Below are 18,771 nucleotides of genomic sequence, written 5' to 3'. Positions count from 1 at the left end.
AATACAACCACACATATACAAATACTTACACAGATATTACCAGAGACAATATAAATGTGTAACCGTAGACAAAACTAAAAATATCCGCTCTCCTGGAGTGCCTACCCATCCATGAAAATTAGAACTCTACCCCTCGTTCCATTCTTCGCAACTGAATTCTTAAATAACCTTTCCAAGGTTGTCTGTTTCTCTCTTTTCTTCAGCACCTGCCGGAAATAACGGGCAAGGGTGTCATAGAAGAGATCATTGATCCTGTTGGCGTTTAGCTGAGTTAGTAAATTCTTAAACATCTCCCCATTTCACCAAGATGTATTTGATGGCAGCAATTGAGATTGGTTAATTTGATTGCTCTCCTCATTGTCAGATAAGGCTTCCCTTTGAGCTATCGTATTGCTGGACTAGTAGTGCTTGGAGCTCTTCAGTTGTCAGCTCCAACGTATCCTACTGCTGCGTGTAACCTTGGAGGGCTAGAGCAGTAAAAAATATGATACAGTTTGTTGTGTGAGTCGCATAATGGACGAACAGAAAGTTTGTTGTGAGCAACAATCGTCATGCGAGACATCACTATTGATAGAAAAATAATTTACAAAAAACGTCACAGAGTTATAGGTATGGGTACGCTTTTATTAACGTACTTTAATAAGAAAGGAAGCAACAAATTTGATCAAAATTTCTCTGTTCTTATGAATTTCATATGTCATTTTACCCCGATTGACTACGAAAGAAAGCTGAAAGTGTATGTCAGGACAAACAAGTGTGGCGTTCCATCTTCCCTGCCTACCCCTGCAGAGAAATGGTATGATGGTAGTAGTAGTATAATCTGACTGACTGTTAATCTCGTCTTTCTAGAAATTCTGTAGCCCAGTGTATGCTGATGACACTGTCATAATTCATGGCCCCCCCGGGGATCTTCAATTAATTGTTGAAAGGTTAAATAAATCCCTACTCAGCTCACACGGATATAATATTTTTTGTCCTAAGACGCACGTGTTATGCAATGTACCTAGATGCCCAGTAACCTCTTGGTACTGAATAACCAGGTAATACAAAGGGTCGAGAATGTTTCAAGTTCTTGAGAGCAATAGCAGTCAGCAGTCTTCATAGAATTAGGAGTGCATTTTGGACTTGCAGGCGTCATACTCAATGGCTGAAAATGGCAATTATATTTGGTGAAGACCACCTATTCAATGCTCGCATCACACATATTCTCTTACCTTTAAGGCTATGAAATTTGACATCTCACAAGAACCCAGCATGGCCATATAGGTTTGAGAATAGATGTTTACGATGCGGCAAGTTTTGCCATTATAGCAACATTAAACATAAAGGTAAACCCAGTGGTGGGATTCAGGTGCTTAAAATTTTTAGAGTTCGCAGAACCGGTCCTTAACCCTTTGTTGTCACACAATATTCCGATTGAGATCAAGTATCGGAGCACGGTCGGTTTACTTGGTCCGCCACATTGTAAAAATATTTGCATCATTGTTACATTACTTTTAAATCTATACCTACTATTATAATTGGAGCATTCTCAGTTGTTATGTGAATGTTCTGTTTATGTGCATCATAAAAAACAAATTAATAAATGTAAAAACCAATTTTTTGTAGGGGGGGGGGGTAGGGGTAGTACCTAAAAGGCAAACCGGTTCTTTAAAAATTTCAATCTCATCGCTGGATAAAGCCACTCACAAGTAGGAACAGGCTATAACCTATTTAAAGTTATATAAGCTGTAAAATGGAGTAAGGAGTAAAGTTTATAGAAGCTGTAAAATGGAGTAAGGAAAACTCGCAACTGAGTCCAATTAACATTTACTCTGACAGCAAATCGGGGCTAGCAGCCCTGCAGGTGGACTGCTCATCAAACTGCGTTATTAACTCAATACACGAGCTACTGCGTTGTGCTAACTCTCCAATACACCTGATGTGGGTGAGGGCGCACGTAGGACTTAAAGGCAATGAAAAAACGCGCAACCACCAAAAACTCGGCGACAACTTTCTCAATGATTCCACTGAGCTACGTGAAACGTTTGTACCATCAAGAATCCTTAAAGGAATGGAACAAAATATATAAAGCATCTGAAAGTGGAAAGACCACAAGACTTTTTTTTGAAAATGTGCAAGATGCTATCTCTATTCTAGACAAACACGGGAGAAAATATTTTCTCACACAAATGCTGACAGGACATGGAGCCTTTAGAGTCTATTTAAACCGTTTCGGCCTTCGTCCTGATCCATGCTGCCCGTGTGATGGCACCACTGCTCAGTCTGTGGAACACGTACTGAGATCTTGCCCAATGTTTGAGCGAAACAGGTGGATTCTCCAAATGGAGTGTGTTGCTCACAACATCGACTCCCTGAACCCGCAGGAGATGCTAAAAAGCGGAGTCGTCTCCAAATTATACTTGGACTACCTGGAAAGTTTAGTTGTGGAGATGAAAAACTACAATGAAGGAGGATAAACGTCGGAGCCGGATGATACTTACGGAGCTCAATGCAGTGGAGCGGTTGAACGCTGCTCTAACCTCTTTTTCTCTCCCAGATAATACATACCCGAAAGCACTAAAGCAAAAGTGCAAGAATCCCGTACCCGTAACATGACCTTGCATATATAAGCAGGGTGCAAAAAAAAATGTGAGAGGGAGGAAAAAAAAAAAAAAAACCTATTTAAAGTTTTATAAAAGTTTACTTTTAAGTTTATTTATTATCAACAACATTTTGAGTGTGTCCAAATACTTGTTCACAGATCTGGGTTTCTCCACTTATTATTGAGTTATTTAACATTTTTGAGATCTCAACAGAGATGAAGAAGAATATGGAATACTTCCATATTCTTCTTCATTTATGTTTTGAGATGTGAAAATGTTATTTATTATCATTATAAATGCTTCTATAACAAATTTTCCTCATGTTGTAGTCTGAAGTCTGAAGCTTCTGTACTGCTAGAAAATTTGCCCTTGTCCCGCGTAGCGCCTTCTTAAATTATTCTATAAAATCAACCTCAATTTCAAAGTAGTTTATTTGGTTCTTAACACAATATGAACAATTTTGTTCGTATGATTGTAGAGATTTTAGGCTCAGATAGGTTCTAAGGATGCAAGTACGCAAGCACTTCCCAAATCGGACTTTGGCTGGCTTATTTCAATCATAGCTAGGATAGGTAGCCATCGATTGAAATAAATTATTTTAGTTTTGACTTTGACTGGTGAGTTCAGTCACTCCTAGAATCGACTAGTTAAACTTAGGAGGACTTGAGCTCCGGGCATTGACTACAACATATACAGGAGTATCTCATTATTCAAATATTAAGTAGAAATAGTTATTCATTTTGCAATAAATTTAAATACATATTTACATGATTTAACATGTATTCCACACATTCATATATTTCTACATTTTGGTTGGTGTCATTACACTATAAATAAAACAACGCAATGTATACATAAAAAACATAAATTTTAATATAAAAGTGGGCTTTATATGTACATATATTTTTCTTCTTCTAATATTGATTTACTTACATATATCCGAAGAAACATGAATTCATTAAACAAAAACAGTTTTAAGCTTCCATCTCAACATTGATATTTTCAGGATGGAATTGAAAGGTTTAAAATCATGCAGAAATAAAATTTGTGATGCAGATTTTGAGCAAAGCAAACAAACATGACATCGGCTAGCAATCATGAGAGTAGGTTACATAAAGAAAAAATACACTTTGTTTAAACTTTTTAAAAAATGTATGGGATATTGTTTTTAAGAAATACAAATTCAATATTTAAATTATGGGGAATCATAAAACAGCGACCGAAAAGCTGCATACAGTTATGGTGTTATGCATTGAAAAAAGTGACGTGTAGACCAAAGTGATTTTATAGACTTATAGACTTTGAATAAAAGTAACAGTAATTTTTTAAGCAAAACATGTAAATAAATTGATTTCTCAACATGTTAACAACACATTTGGAAAACTTACTTTCATCTTTAACAGCCACCCCCTCATCTTATGGAGTAGATAATGTCGAAGGATTACTTTTATTATTATTTTATTTTTAATAATCAATCAGGTATTTTATACTTATTTTCTACTTAAAAAGACTTAAAAATCTTAATCCAAAATAGGAAATGTTCAATTAAGGGACATATTTCCAAACATGACTAATTTCACTATTTTGGTTATTACTGTAATATTTTTATTGTATTTTTTGTAAAATTAAATTCTTGTACGATGGGGAATTTTTTATACAGTATCTACTCAATGAATTAGGGCCACGCAGAATTTCGCGCAATTTCTCAATTCAAACAGGAATAACTCAGAGAAAACCTTGAATAAAACAACATTGAATTTTATTTACACAAGAACACTTTATTACGCTTAAATTATGCATATATTTTCATATAAATATAGTTAGTATTTATTATTTCCACCTTTGGCAGAAATAACTGCCTCAATTCTTTTTGGCATACTTAAAATGCACTGTTTTATCGTGTTTTTTATTTCTTCGTCTTCTGACCTAATTTTTTGAATTTTTTTTTTAGACAGTCTACTGTCGGATTTGGGAATGAGTATACCTTATTTTTTAACATGCTCCATACGTTTTCTATAGGATTAAGGTCCGGAGAATTTCCAGGCCAGGGGAGCAAAGGCAGATTTTTGTTAGACAAAATTTTTATTATTGATTTAGCCCGGTGGCAAGGTGCCCCATCCTGCATGAAGGTGTATGGACCTTCTGTTGGGTCGAGTGTATGGTAGAAGGGCAATAAAATTCGTTCGAGGACCTGCTTATAGGAATTTTGGTTCATTGTTCCTTCCACGAAAAACAACGGCCCAGGTAAATTGTTAATAATACATGACCATATCATTGTTGCAGGGGGGTGTTTGATAACTTTAACCACACAGGCCTCATTGTAACGTTCCATTGGTGTTCTCCTGACGAATCGACGGCTCTCTGTCACGGCTTCTAACCGGCACTCATCACTAAAGATGACCTGAAAAATAATGAAAATTTAAGTTTAATTCAAATATATAAGTTTATTGACTAAAATGATATGTTGAAAATTCAATTTAAATAAATACCTTTTTCCAATCATCTACCGAGTAATTTCGATGTAGCCTGGCCCATTTTAATCGATCCGCTTTCATTCGTGGTGTCAATTTTGGTACTTTTACAGGGCGCCTGCATTTCAGATTTACTTCGTAAAGACGTCGCCTCAGTGTTGATACCGATATATTTATACCCTCTTCTTCCAATTTTATTTTTAATGTTTTTGCTGATGCACTTCGGTTTTCTAAGGCACTTTGAACGATTTTTTGATCAGTCCTCGGTGTTGTTTTTCTAATCTTACGACAGTTCTTTCGCTGATTGCTGGTGGCGGGTGACTGATTTTTTATTGATTTTGAAATTTTGTCCACTGTTTGACGAGAAACGTTTTCTTTTTTTGAAATTTCTCTATTAGATAGTATTCCTAATTTCAGTAGCACTATAACACTAGACTTTTTTTCCTCAGAAATGTCTTTACTTTTTCCCATTTTGTCCTTTTCCAAAAAAACACTTGTGTTTACAAAAAAAAATTATACTTTATGAACTAAAATTAAAAATTAAGTTTTTTTCACAAGACACGATAACTATATAACCTCTCTGAACAAAACAACAATCAGAACTCAAGAAACTTCACTAATAAATGAGATAGGGCTTTTTTTTGAACTTTCAACTATCTGTCTACCTGTGCTAATTAGGGACCTTTCTCAGAAAAAGGGTTTAAAATTTTGTAAACGCTTAAATAATCCAGGTATATTTTACATATTATTGAAGGTAATATACATGATATTAGATGTCAATAAAAAACTTAAAGTATTTATGTAAAATAAATGTAATAATCCAAAAGATTTCAGAGTATTCAAAAAAATAATGGGTGGCCCTAATTCATTGAGTAGATACTGTATATAAGAAAACAATCATTTTCCATTTTATAAATGATTGATGATGGGATCAATAAAATGATATCAATAATTTAATTATATTACTAGAAATAGCAGTCCAAGTACCTTTCTAAATGTCTTCTAGTATAGTGATTAAATAAATTGTTTGTTTCTGAGTGATTATCATTATTATTAATACTATGGATGATTTTCAAAACTCTAAAATTGTTTTCAGTAAATTTATCCCATTGATAAGGTTAAATTGTATTAAAATATTAAGAGGTTGTATGTTAGGGAAATAACATATTGAATAAACAAAAAAATGTAACATAATAAACATTTTTGTTAAAAATTAATTTCAACCATTTAGTTAAACTGGAGCATTAATCTTATAAATGTAGGTAATATTAAATTGGGTTCATAAAAGTACAATCCATCACGTACAGGCACTTTGTAAATAATTTGTTTATAATATATCTAATTTAGCTACAAATTTACATATTTCAATAAGAATATTACACACATAGAAAATAGAAAAAATATTCTATTTCTTGACAGTTCTTTTTATCACTAATACCCGAATGTGGTGTTTTATTTATAATTACATGTTATGTGTATTATAATACTGAATTATAATCTCATAAGAGATGCATAAAAAGTACCAATTTAGTATTATACTGCCATACTAAGTACAAATGGAGTATCTGCAAGAGATATTTGCAGAGAAAAGTCAGCATATATCATACTTTTGACTGTAATTACCTAAATATCTCGTATAACTACTAAACTAGCAAGACAGTATTTTATTGAATAAGGTGAAGGTAACTTCGCTGATTTGTGTTTGGCACCAAACGATGAGGGTGGGTTGTGGAGGGTGGAATTGATCTCATTCGAAAGTGGAGGTTTTAAAGTTTTGTTCGCCACCTCGTCGCAGTGGAACGGTGGGCAGCGCGTGTTTACCGTTGAAGGGGTTTTTCGAATGGCCGCTTAACGTGCTTTCCGCACTCAGTTCGATATTCGACCTGGTGGTTGGATTGGCCGGGTCGGCAATCAATTGTTTCATGGGTGTACAGATTTAAAGAAACCGACCACCAGGTCGAATATTGAACTGAGTGCGGAAGACAAATTGAGTGGCGATAATGGAGCAGCTGTTTGAAAAGAATGCTTTGACGGCAAACACGCACTGTCCACCTTGCTACAAGATGGTCACTGACGAGGTGGCAAACAAAACTTTAAGACCCCCCTTTTCGAATGAGACCAATCCCACCCTTCTGATCCCCCCCGCCTCAATGCTTAGCAACAAATACAAATCATCAAAGGTAGCTGCCTCACCCTGTAGTTTATTATGCGATATAAAAAACAAAAAAAAAGATAAATTTAGGTGCATTATAAAAATGTTTAGTTTTTTTTAAATTTAGGTGCATTATTAAATGTTTAGTTTTTGTAGGAGTCAAAAACTAAACATTTCAAATTGACTTGAATATGGATACTTGTTTTATGCTTAGTATGGTAGTTGGTACAATATGTGTGATAGTGATGCTGAATGCATCCAAACACATATCACAATAGATTTTAAGAAATAATGAAATGAAATAATAAAATTTAAAAAAAAAAATACTGTAATGGAAATGATTTCTTCCCGATCCAAAACTATCATATTTATTATATATGTCACTATCTATTTTTTGTTTTAAAAGATTTATAACTAACAGGTATTATTATGGAGTGAGACGGTGACTTAAAATTATAGGCATTGTTTACATCACTTTTCAGTCGCAGAGAGCATTACTGACATAAAAGTGACCTTTAAGTGACAATTGTCAGGGGGCCAAAGGATCACAATACATTTGTATAAATTCTATAATTAATTTCAGCATAGTCAGCTTTTATGTCATAAGCGTCATATATTTTTTATTACATATATGTATAAATATGAAACAAAAACGCGATATCAACCACAGGACCACAACCCAACTAAAACCTATATAAATATATCTCTTTAATTAATAATTTTTATTTTTTATTTTTGTGCTATTTTCAAAAGGTTTTAATTGCACTATGCTAGAAAACTGGAATCATTATGGTAAAATGGAAAACGAAACTTCAATCAAATGGGGGATTAATAAATGTAACGACATGATAGTCAGGTTGTTTGGTTTACATTAAAAAAAAATCACGTGCCATTCCATATATCTCAGAAAAATAAAAATAAAATTACAATTGTCTTATGATCACATTTTTTTTTTATTTATGCTAGTCAGTTTTTAAAAATTAATAATTTTGATTATTTATGTATAAAAAAAATTATGCATTTAAGAATGATTTATTCCACATGCTAGAATTTGTTAACAATTTTAAATACCCGCACATAGTATTTATTTCATATCTCTTGAATTATCACCAAAATGAATATTTTTTAGATAATTTATATTTAATGAGATGGACAAAATATTGCTGTATCGAATAAAACAAATAACTCATTTTGATAAAAATTATCAAACCTATACCTATACCATATGCAGTGATGATATGTTATATGTACATGATTATTTATACAGATACTTGGAACAGTTTAAGCCTATCAATTGATTTCTATCAACAATATCAGTTCGATCGAGGCTTATACAATGATTTTTTTAGAACAAAAATACACTAAATTTAATATTGGTCATGTTTACCGTTAAATAGTTGCTCAATGCAAGATTTTTAAATATCGTTTTGTTAACAGTATACGCTGACTAGAGACAACAAAAATTGTAGCGTACTTTCCAGCTTATTGGTGAAAAAAATATGTGGTACACACATGCTGAATTACATTGCTGTCATAAAAAAAAACAAGCACAAGTTTCTTGTCTAAATGAAGTCTCATATTGAAACCAATAGGTTGAAGTTAAGCTTTGTTGTTACAAGTGGAATAAATTATTTCTAATCATAACTGCAATATAGACAAATGAGTTCCAATCATAACCGCAACAGTAGAATTTTAAAAATATTTTTGTTTAGCGCCTACAACAATTGAACACATTATTAAGGATGAAGTAAGTAAGTCCTATTACATATCTAAACTTAAATTCCTATCCAACTGAGGAATTTCACAGCAAGTTCCAAGCCTAGAAAGCATGCCGCATTAGCCGGGAAAGCTCTCAACATGACGGGTGTGATTCCTTTGTAAAGAGCGAGAGGTCCTTCTTGCTTCATCAGTTGTCGGAAAACATCCCGCATTCCATTAGGGTAAGTGCCTTCCGGCGCAGTCTGCAAGCGGCTTTTGAGAACGTCAGCCGGCATGCCCACCAGCCAGTTGGCTATTCCGGCGGACCCCCCGGCAAACACGGTGGCTGTCAGTCCCAACTGCCCTTTCACAGCATCCGCAGGCGTAAGTAACTCCTTTACTACTTCGTATGTCATGAAATACATTCCACTGGCAGGGACGTCCCTTAGGAGAGTAGCCACCGAGCCCTTGTAAATACTTCGGATGCCGCCTTCTCTAAATAACTGTTTTGCGCAATCTACCATTCCGTTGTATTTCTGGGGTTGATTTCCACCTTGTTGTACCTGAAGTAAACACTTTATTCTCTCTCCCGGAGCCATGACGGTGGTAGTGAATATTCCAGAAAAAGCGCCAGCGAGGAATAGCTGAGGTTTATCTAATGGTTCGGTAGAATCACCCTTTATCAATTTTTTACCCACACCAAAACCAAAAAAGCTAATTGCGAAAATTGGAGCTACTCCCGTTAAAGGTGCGGACATTCCTTTGTATAAGCCTTTAAATCCTTCTCTTTTAATGGTTTTGGTAAAACAATCCCACGTACCCTTATATAGAGCACTTTCCCCTGGTTTGGGGAGAGGCATAGTTTGGAGCCTTACTTTGATTGTGTCCATCGGATGACCGGCGAGAACGGTGCATATTCCACCAAACCCTCCGCAAACGAAATATTTTCCAGGACCAATTGATTCAGACATATTGAAATATATTGGAACAACTCAAAAGTAAGTAAAATTAAAAACAAGCACCAGCTGTCACTGATAGTTACGGAACCAGTTTTCACTTCGATTATCTCAGACCTTAGACATTCACTTACATATTATCATGAAGGTTAAACGGTTAATGATTTTAAAAAGTTCAAAGTCCTTAACCACAAACTAAAATAATTAAATGTAGAAAAATAAGCATTGTAAAATATGTAGTACGCATGGACGAAAGACGGATTACACTTCGACAAACTTATCTGAAAATTTTCAGGAAGGCGAGGCGCCACCGTCGCTCTTTATTAGAAAACTGAATTTGACTGTCAACAAATGCGCGATATTTGAGTTCCGACAAAAATCGCCGTGAATTCGATTTTGACAAGACCAATGTAGACTAATTTTTATAGTTTCGACTGGTTTTGCTTTTGACTTTGATTAACATAGACAAAATACGATATCAATCTGCAGAAAAACTGCCAACGATCATAATAACTGCTGTTGCGGTTCCCACTTGTTCAGAATCAAAAACTAACTAATATTGTTCAGATGTCCGGGATACTGCCAAAAGTGTTGGCTTGAAGAGGAAGACCTAAAAAAACATGTTATTTGGGTGTCCAAACAGGCACCCAGCTCGGGTGACCTTTCTTTAAAATATTTCCAGTATTAAAATTCCATTTACTGCTAATATCTAATATCTATATAAGTGTGGTTCCTCGAGCGCCCGACGCGGCTGCTGAGAGAACCGCACTCCAGTATTTATTCGATTTTCGCCGGACATTTACATCTCAAGTCTTCAATTTTTTGCTCATCTATAAATATTGTAATTGATATTAACTTGAAATAGTTAAAAATTATAATTTTACAAAGATGTTAACTGATGAAAGTGTATCAATAATATCATTGCGTCGTTCAATATACCATGCGGGTCTTAAACGGTTAAGTGTATTTCAAAGAATCTGTGCCAAATGAACACATGTGGCAAAGCGGGCGTTAAAAATTGCTTTGTGTGAGACTTACGACCATAATGTATTCATCCGAAACCCCTAGCTTCTCGGGGCCAAATGACTGCAATAAAAATGTGCAAAGACAATAACGATCCTAGAACATATGCTTAAAAGGTTAAATTTTATGAAATCGAACTACAAACGTAAATACCTCAACAAAGCCAACTCCCATTCGTATGAAAGCAAAAGCGGAAAACCTCAAAGACAAAAGCAACATGTCGGATCACGAAAGGGCGGCAAAACAGGATAAAATTGAAGTCCCGTTTGAACTGTGCTAGTCTGGAAGTTGGAAGTTGGCCATCCACGATGACGAAGAGCTCAAAAAACTGCCCTCCAGCGTGACGACCGTCGCTCAGGAAGGCGTCCTGCCCAACATTTTGGCCATTCTCCAGCCCATGGGATCAAGAGGAAGGCTTTTTAATTTGTCGGCTCATCTTTTCCCATTTTTTATTTTGAAAATCAATATGTTTAAATTTGTAAAGGTTTATTACATGTATGTAAAATAAGTTACTAGTCAAACTGTCATTACTAATAAAACTTCACTAATTGGAGTAGGTACTAATAGTTTAAAAATAAATGTAAAAAGTAAAAACTACAAAATAACTGGAGACTGGCTAGACACTATTGATGTCAAAAGCCATAAAAGAAAAAGAAGACCTTGACAAATCTATGGTCAAATTGAGTATAGAGATTTTTTTTTTAATTCGAATAAATCGTTATTAGTTGTTGACAGTTTCGTTCGTTTCGTTGCTACACTTTATAATATTTAGTTGCTTGTTTTAAATTGTTTTTTTTTCCTGTGATTTAAGATCGTTAAGCTTCGTTTTCATTGTAATTTTTACATTATTTGATCTAATGTTGTTTAAGTTTTAAAAGTACTCGGAACTCGGAGTAAAAGTATAATGAGGAGATCAGGTGAATTTTCCGATGCTGGGAAAGTTAATGTGCATAGGAGAGTTAGCTTACTTCGAAGATCAGAAGTTGGAAGTGTAGGGTCTGGATCTATTCTCGATGATGATACATGCGCTGATTGGAATAATAGAGGTAAAATTGTAGCAGTTAAGAGTGCCGAATGATGAACTCTTTATATGCCATTCGCAATATAATATAATTATGCGGTTGCTGATTTGATAATGAACGCCGAATGAATGTTTCTAAAATTTAAAACATAATTTTTTTTTAGAATCACAATGGTGGAAAAGACTAGATACAGAGCTACATGGAGTACCTGGTAACTTTATTTCACAGAATCGATCTAATCTGGACAATTCAGAAATATCAATTGAAGAGAGGTTAATATATACATTTTACAATATTAAGATATAGCTTCATCGCTGAAACTTTTCATTAATTATGTTTTGACTTGTAATTGTTATAGGAAACATTATTTTTTTTTATCAAATCAGTGAAATTCTAATTTCCTATTTCATAATATTCACAATATGTATTTGTTTTATGGGGTATATTCTGTATCTTCCATTATAAATTACACAAAAAGAGTTCTGTATTTAATTAATAGTTTTCCCAATGTCAAACTGGGTATTACTTTGTTTGACTGAATCCAGTTTCTTTGTTAAATTAGATTGGTTAATGTATGGTAGTTAGAGGTGGATGATTTATAAATAGGCTTAGTATGTTTTATTAAGCTGTTAGCTATTTAGCCATAGCTAACATCAGTTTTGGATTGAAAAGCAACAAAATTATTGTTAAAATTCTGAATCATTATATTTTTGCAAAATATTTGGAATTCTTTATTACAGGCATACATTAAAAATCAGCTTAGTGGAAGATGAAGAAAGTGATGAGTTTTCTACAGATTCCCTTCCCTCAATGTCCCCGAGGTTTACTAAAAAAAGAGGATTATTTAAAAATAGTAAGAAAACGGTAGAGATTAACAAAAATAGTTTATTAAAAACTCCTCCAGCCCTTTTACCCTCAGCTATAGCCAGAGATCCTTACGATGATAAAAAGATGGAGACTAAAGCTGCTAAAATGCAACAGGTTTCTTCACATTCCAATGACCAGTTTCTGGAACAAAGCAACTCAGAAATGGATTCTAATTTTGATTCTTTACATCTTCAAACCGAAATGAATGTAATGATGAATAAAAGGAAAAAGTTATTCAAAAATAAAAAGGCAGTTCATGAAGTAATCTTTTCCGATGCTGTGGACTCGTCTTGTAAAGCTATCGATATTTCTGGAACAGTGCATGAAAATCAAACCATATCACGTTCCAATAGACAAAACCTCAAGCCTTCCAAAAACTTGTTTAAAAAAAGTACAAAAATTAGAACCTCAATTTTTGGAGAAGCTTTATCAAATTTAGACTCTGATGTCCCTCAGATGGCAGAAGATGCAGACGTTTCACCTGCGAAAAATCAAGACGTAGTAAAAACTACCAATGATTCTGAAATAGCAAACGAAAACCAAACAGTACCACATCTGAATAAACAAACCGTCAAGCGTTCTAAACAGTTATTTAAAAAAAGTGCACCATTGAGAACTTCAATATTTGGAGAAGCTTTATCAAATTTAGAGTCTGATGTTCCTCAAATGGCAGAAAATTCAGATGTTTCACCCGTTAAGAGTCCGAATGTAACAAAACCTACTGATGATTCTGGAACGTTCAATGAAAAGCAAACTGTATTTCATCCGCATAAGCAAATCCTCAAACCCTCTAAAACTCTGTTTAAAACCAGTAACAAGTTCAATACTTCAGTTTTTGGCGAAGCTTTGTCAAGTTTGGAATCCAATGTTCAAGTGGCAGAATATCCGGATGTCTCGCCTGTAAAGAATCCGGATGTAGTTAGAAGATCATCGGCTGTTCTGAAAATGCGAGCTTCTGGGGAAAATGAAGTGATTTCCAGAAAAAGAATATCTGAAAGCGAAGGTCATAAATCTGTTAACCAAGAATTCTCACCCTCTAACAATGTATCCGAATCAATAAACTTTGATAAATGGAAACAACTAGCATCCTCTACTATGCTAGAAGGCGAAAGAACTCCCAAGATATCCAATAAATCTCGTTTGATTGGTTCGAAGCTAGACCTATTACATTATGATATAATGGAAGAGAAAGAAATGGACACAAATTCTCCTATGGTACCGGAAGATTTGATTATTCAAACATCTCCGCATTCTCCAAAAGAGGGAAATATATTGACAAGTGATAGAAATAATACGAACATCAATCATTCGGAATTGCACGAACCATCCAAAACACATTCCTCTCCTCAAATTAATTTACCCGAAGCAGTGAGGAATGCTAAGGTTTGTATAGTTATTAAATTACAACTAATTTATTTATTTATTGATTAGGCGTTTAATTTGTAGAACTCCATTTTAATTTATGTATTAATTGTTAAATCAAATTGTAGGTTGTATTTTTAACAATAAAATACAACCTAGTAGACTCAAAAATCTGTGTTTGATTTAACAATCAACACATAAATTTCAACCAATTTAAAGCATGGCCAAAAATAAAGAATATCTGTTCTAATTGCCCCCAGAACTGGTATTCCATGATTAACGTCAATGCCTTACTAAGCTCAAAATGTACTAATTACAATATCTCCCGTAGAGTTTAACACAGGGAAGACAAAAACAGTTTGATGTTATTTAAATAGATTAAATAATAACTTTTCAAAGATAATGTTTACAATTTTTTTCTTTCACTGAAATGCAATAAAAGGTCACTGTAATTAATGGCTTATACGACTTGTATAGATACTTAATTGTATACAAATTAGATATACAGGGTCATTGCAAAATAATGCCAACATTTAAAATAAAAAAATAATGCCAACATTCAACTGTTAATTCATAACCGGCAATCCAATGGTTTTGATCTTAAAATGTGCGGAAAAGGATAAAATAAATGTTACCTTAGTATGTTTCGATGTGTGCACTGTTTGTCGCTCTGCAGAAGCTAGTTTAGTTGATTTCTTGCCTCGTACATGCAATAATTTCAGGAATAACTGTCAAGATAGCGGCAGAAATTCGCTCCCGCGGGTATTTCACACAAATGGAAAAGTAAATCATTAGAATTCATCGATTATATCTATACAAGTCGTATAGGCCACAATTTAAATTGTAAAAGTACCATGTTTGTAAAAATAATTTATTAGTATAATGCCGGCATACATCCGTATATCACATTATAATAAAAGTAATTAATAATTTTCAATAACATTCTAATGATTTTGTTTTTTAGACTTTCCGGGATTCTTCGCAAGGAAAAGATAATCTTAATTTATTTCAAATAAATGAAGTCTGCCAACTGGAAGGGCCCATTTTACAACAGAGTGTTTCTAAGGCTAAAAGGCAATCTATTGGAACGTGGCTCAAGCTGCAAGAGAGCACAGATGTCTCCTCTCCACCACTAAGCCAGAGTGATATCGATAGACAAGTTATTGAAGAAATTATGGCTAAAAGAACAAATCCACCCGTGAGACGTTCCACTCATTTTGATATTCAAAATATAGATAACACAACATATGAAAGTGATTCATCTGACCCAAATATTCAAACTGTTGATAACATTTCTACAACACCCATAAATATTCAAACTGTTAATAACATTTCGACAGTGCCCACAGATATTCAAGCTGTTGATGATATTTTAACACCACCCATAGATATTCAAACTGTTAATAACATGTTGGCCACAAATATTCAAACTGCTATAGAAAATGTCGAGCAATCATATCTTGCCAAGGAGCCAAATGTTCTAAAGACTTCAAATGCTCTCACAGCTGATAGTAATTCTGATATAATACTTGTCATGGAATCGGAGAGCCAACACATTTCTAATGCTCTCAGTATAGTTAATAATGTTGAGGAAAAGCCAACCAAGGAAAATGTTCAAAATGATTCAACTAAAGTAATTGTGCCGGAAACAGGAATTCAAAACAATTCAACAGTTCTTATTGGTAATGTATCTAGCCAGAAACACAATCACACCACAGATCTGTCTAAAGAAACATCCAAAATAGTTTCCAGTTTAGATGCATATATTGAACACGAAAATGAACAATCACAAAATGTAATAAAGAAAAATAATAGTAATGAAAATGTTCTACAATCTACTGGTTTAGAAACTCGGAAAAACTCCTCGCTCATGGTTGATGATTTACAAAGCCAATACAATGATTTGGATTCAGAAGGAGATATTCGTATTGAATTAGTTACATCAAAATTCGAAGACGAACATAATATGACACAGCAAAATTCCGCCCAAAAGCTATATCGTAAAAGCATTCCATCAGTTCCTCAAGATATTAACATTTCTAAAAATTCACTGAGAAAAATGTCAAATCAAACACAAAATATTTCTCAGGTCCAAGTTGAAGGCACAAATGTACCAAATACTTCGACAGGTTCCATTTGCAACTCTTCAAAGGAGACATCTGCTCCTATAGATGAAGAAAGTTTGTCAATATTCAAAAAAGGTAAAAAACTACCCGAGTTAACAAACGAAAGTAATAATGTTGATGAGAGTTCTGCGCTAAGTACAATGTCTGAAGATAACAGTGGTGTTGATGTCAGTACAGAAGCTACAGAAGATTCAGAAACATCTTCTGAAATGAGCTCTGTAGACAATAAATCCATTCTACATAAAGAGAGTTTAAATTCTGGCAGCGATTCCGAGGTGTCTCATGTTAGTGCGGCAACTCCGCAGCACGTGACTTCTGTATCAAGCTATAGTTTGAATAACATGTCTACAGCAACAAAAGTCACTGATCAAAATAATGTCTTTAAAGTACCGACGCTTAATCCTCCTAAGAAACGGAAAATGAATAACGAAGAATTACAAAACCTCGCTAAACTAGTGATGCTAGCAAATGAAAAACGCGACAAGAGAGTGGTAATGTCTTGTTTTACTTAACATTTAAAGTTATAAATTCATAATTTTGTGTCCGCTTTATCCATGTTAATTATTTTCTAGGCGGAAATAATAGAAAAGCAGAATAAGAACCCCTTCCCATATCTCCTCCCGCAGCGTGTTGAAAAAGTAGTTCATAATAAGCGAAGACCGCTTGCTGTGAACAAAATTGTTTCTAAAGGTCATATCGGAAAACACTCTCCAGAGGAAAAGGTCTCGAAGAAGCCGAAACTATACATGAAAGAGCAGTGGGTCACAAAAAAATTATATAATTTTGTGGAAAAGAAATTAAAACCAAAGTAAATATAATTTTTGTGTTATTTATATAAAAACAAAATATTTTTTTTTTCCTTTCATTAAAATGAGGTAGCTTTACCTCAATGGAATACGAAATGATTCTTGTCCGCCTCCGTAGTGTAATGGTCAGCACGCTACCGTTCTGGAGGTTCCGGGTTCGATTCCCAGGGGGGGTCAAATAAATATGTTATTTTTTCACTCAATATTTATTCAATATTACCCTGGACTGGTACCCGAAGCGGAGGGCTGTTCACCTTTCCTTCGTGTGTTAACGATCAAGATAATACTGCGTTTATATAATGCAGTGCCCTATGCACCATTGGGGTGCGGATAAGGGTTTCAAAAGATTTACCTCAATGAAATACGAAGTGATTCCAAGTCCCAGTTCAGGATTTATGTTATAATGTATTCTAATGTTGATCTGATGGCTGAAGTTCAACTCCTCTGCATATATTTTAAAGGAAGATTGGTAATATTTAGCTTCTAAAGCCGGTAGTACGTATTTGAAGTTTGTGATATTTTCTAGATATGGATTGAGAAGTCTAGCAAGGTCAGAGCAGTTCATAAAAGATCTCGCTGAAATAGTGGATGTAGTGGTGAAGAGTAAGAAGGACTACCACGAATATGTTAATACTTTAAAGAAGGAAATGGCGAGATTGGAAATCATTGTTACACACTATGATTTTTGTAGATTCATTCATGATTATCTACCATTTTTCTTCAGAGTTAAGGTATGTTTACTAGTATTTATGTATATTTAATTAAATATAACGCATTTTTCTTTATAACAATATATTATAAAAAATGTTTATAACAATATATACATTGGTGGACAAAAAACCACTCACTGCAATTTATAAAATTGTCCATTTTTATTTGTATCGATATCTCAATGTAGATGAAGAATATGGGACTCTGGGCATTTACGTTCCTGTAAATGCCTAGTCTTCCATATTATTCTTCATCTATGTTGAGATATCAATAAATAACTCGACCCTGGCTAGAACACTCAAGAAGGGTGAAAAACCATTAAAAGAAGAAGAGATATCAATATTTTTTTTTCAAATAAATAACTAAGTGGATAAAACACAGAATTTTTGAGTATTTACATATAATATTTGGTTGTTTTTTTAGTCTATACCTGCTGAAGGGCGCAATGTTCCAGAGTTCAAAGGAAAAATATTTTCACCAATATTGAAGAATAAAAACAAATAAATTTTACCTTGGCTTATTACCAAATTCACAAAGATTATTAACTTATTCATTGTATGCAATTTAACATACACATGACCATGAACACACGAGAATATGAGACATATTGAGAATATGATCTTCAAATTGATAGAAAAAGGTAATAAAGTGTGTGTGTTTGTTTGGGAACCCGAGGCATGTTCTCAGCAGTCAGAAGTGAATGTGTTAACATGTTTATCCCTATATAGGTATCTCAACTTGAGATGAAAAAACTATCATTTTCATATAAAAGAAGATGGAAGTTTCGAGTATCCCGGGGCTTTGTCCCAGGAAAAGTTAGGACACTTATAGAATTGATAAATCAATAAATAAGGTGAATAATCCAGTGTCTGATACAATAAATATTATTTTTTTATCACTGTTATTAGATTCGACAAGCTTGTCTAGTAAAAATGATAAAAATTAATTTTAGTTTACTTTTGATTAATAAATTTAATTCTTTATACTAAAAA

The 18,771-nt window shown here is 33.9% G+C and overlaps 2 protein-coding genes across 2 annotated transcripts; one reads left to right on the top strand and one right to left on the bottom strand.

Moving 5' to 3' along the window:
- Positions 1–8,909: 8,909 nt before the first annotated feature.
- LOC148304188 (congested-like trachea protein) lies at positions 8,910–10,024 on the bottom strand. The gene has a single exon (XM_088268633.1). The coding sequence runs from the start codon at positions 9,875–9,877 to the stop codon at positions 8,984–8,986; it is 894 nt and encodes a 297-aa protein (XP_088124759.1). The 5' UTR covers positions 9,878–10,024; the 3' UTR covers positions 8,910–8,983.
- Positions 10,025–11,588: 1,564 nt separating this feature from the next.
- LOC148304187 (uncharacterized) lies at positions 11,589–18,771 on the top strand. The gene is made up of 7 exons (XM_088268694.1): positions 11,589–11,931; positions 12,071–12,179; positions 12,648–14,157; positions 15,101–16,753; positions 16,835–17,070; positions 17,595–17,799; positions 18,203–18,771. Exons 1-7 carry the CDS (start codon positions 11,790–11,792, stop codon positions 18,281–18,283), a joined length of 3,936 nt encoding a protein of 1,311 aa, XP_088124820.1. The 5' UTR covers positions 11,589–11,789; the 3' UTR covers positions 18,284–18,771.

Source organism: Brachycentrus maculatus, unplaced genomic scaffold (genome assembly GCF_059751285.1).
Source record: "Brachycentrus maculatus isolate JH-2025_06_01 unplaced genomic scaffold, ASM5975128v1 h1tg000326l, whole genome shotgun sequence".
Lineage (NCBI taxonomy): Eukaryota > Metazoa > Arthropoda > Insecta > Trichoptera > Brachycentridae > Brachycentrus > Brachycentrus maculatus.
The sequence above is the reverse complement of the archived record's forward strand: the minus strand, read 5'-3'. Positions and strand labels throughout refer to the sequence as shown.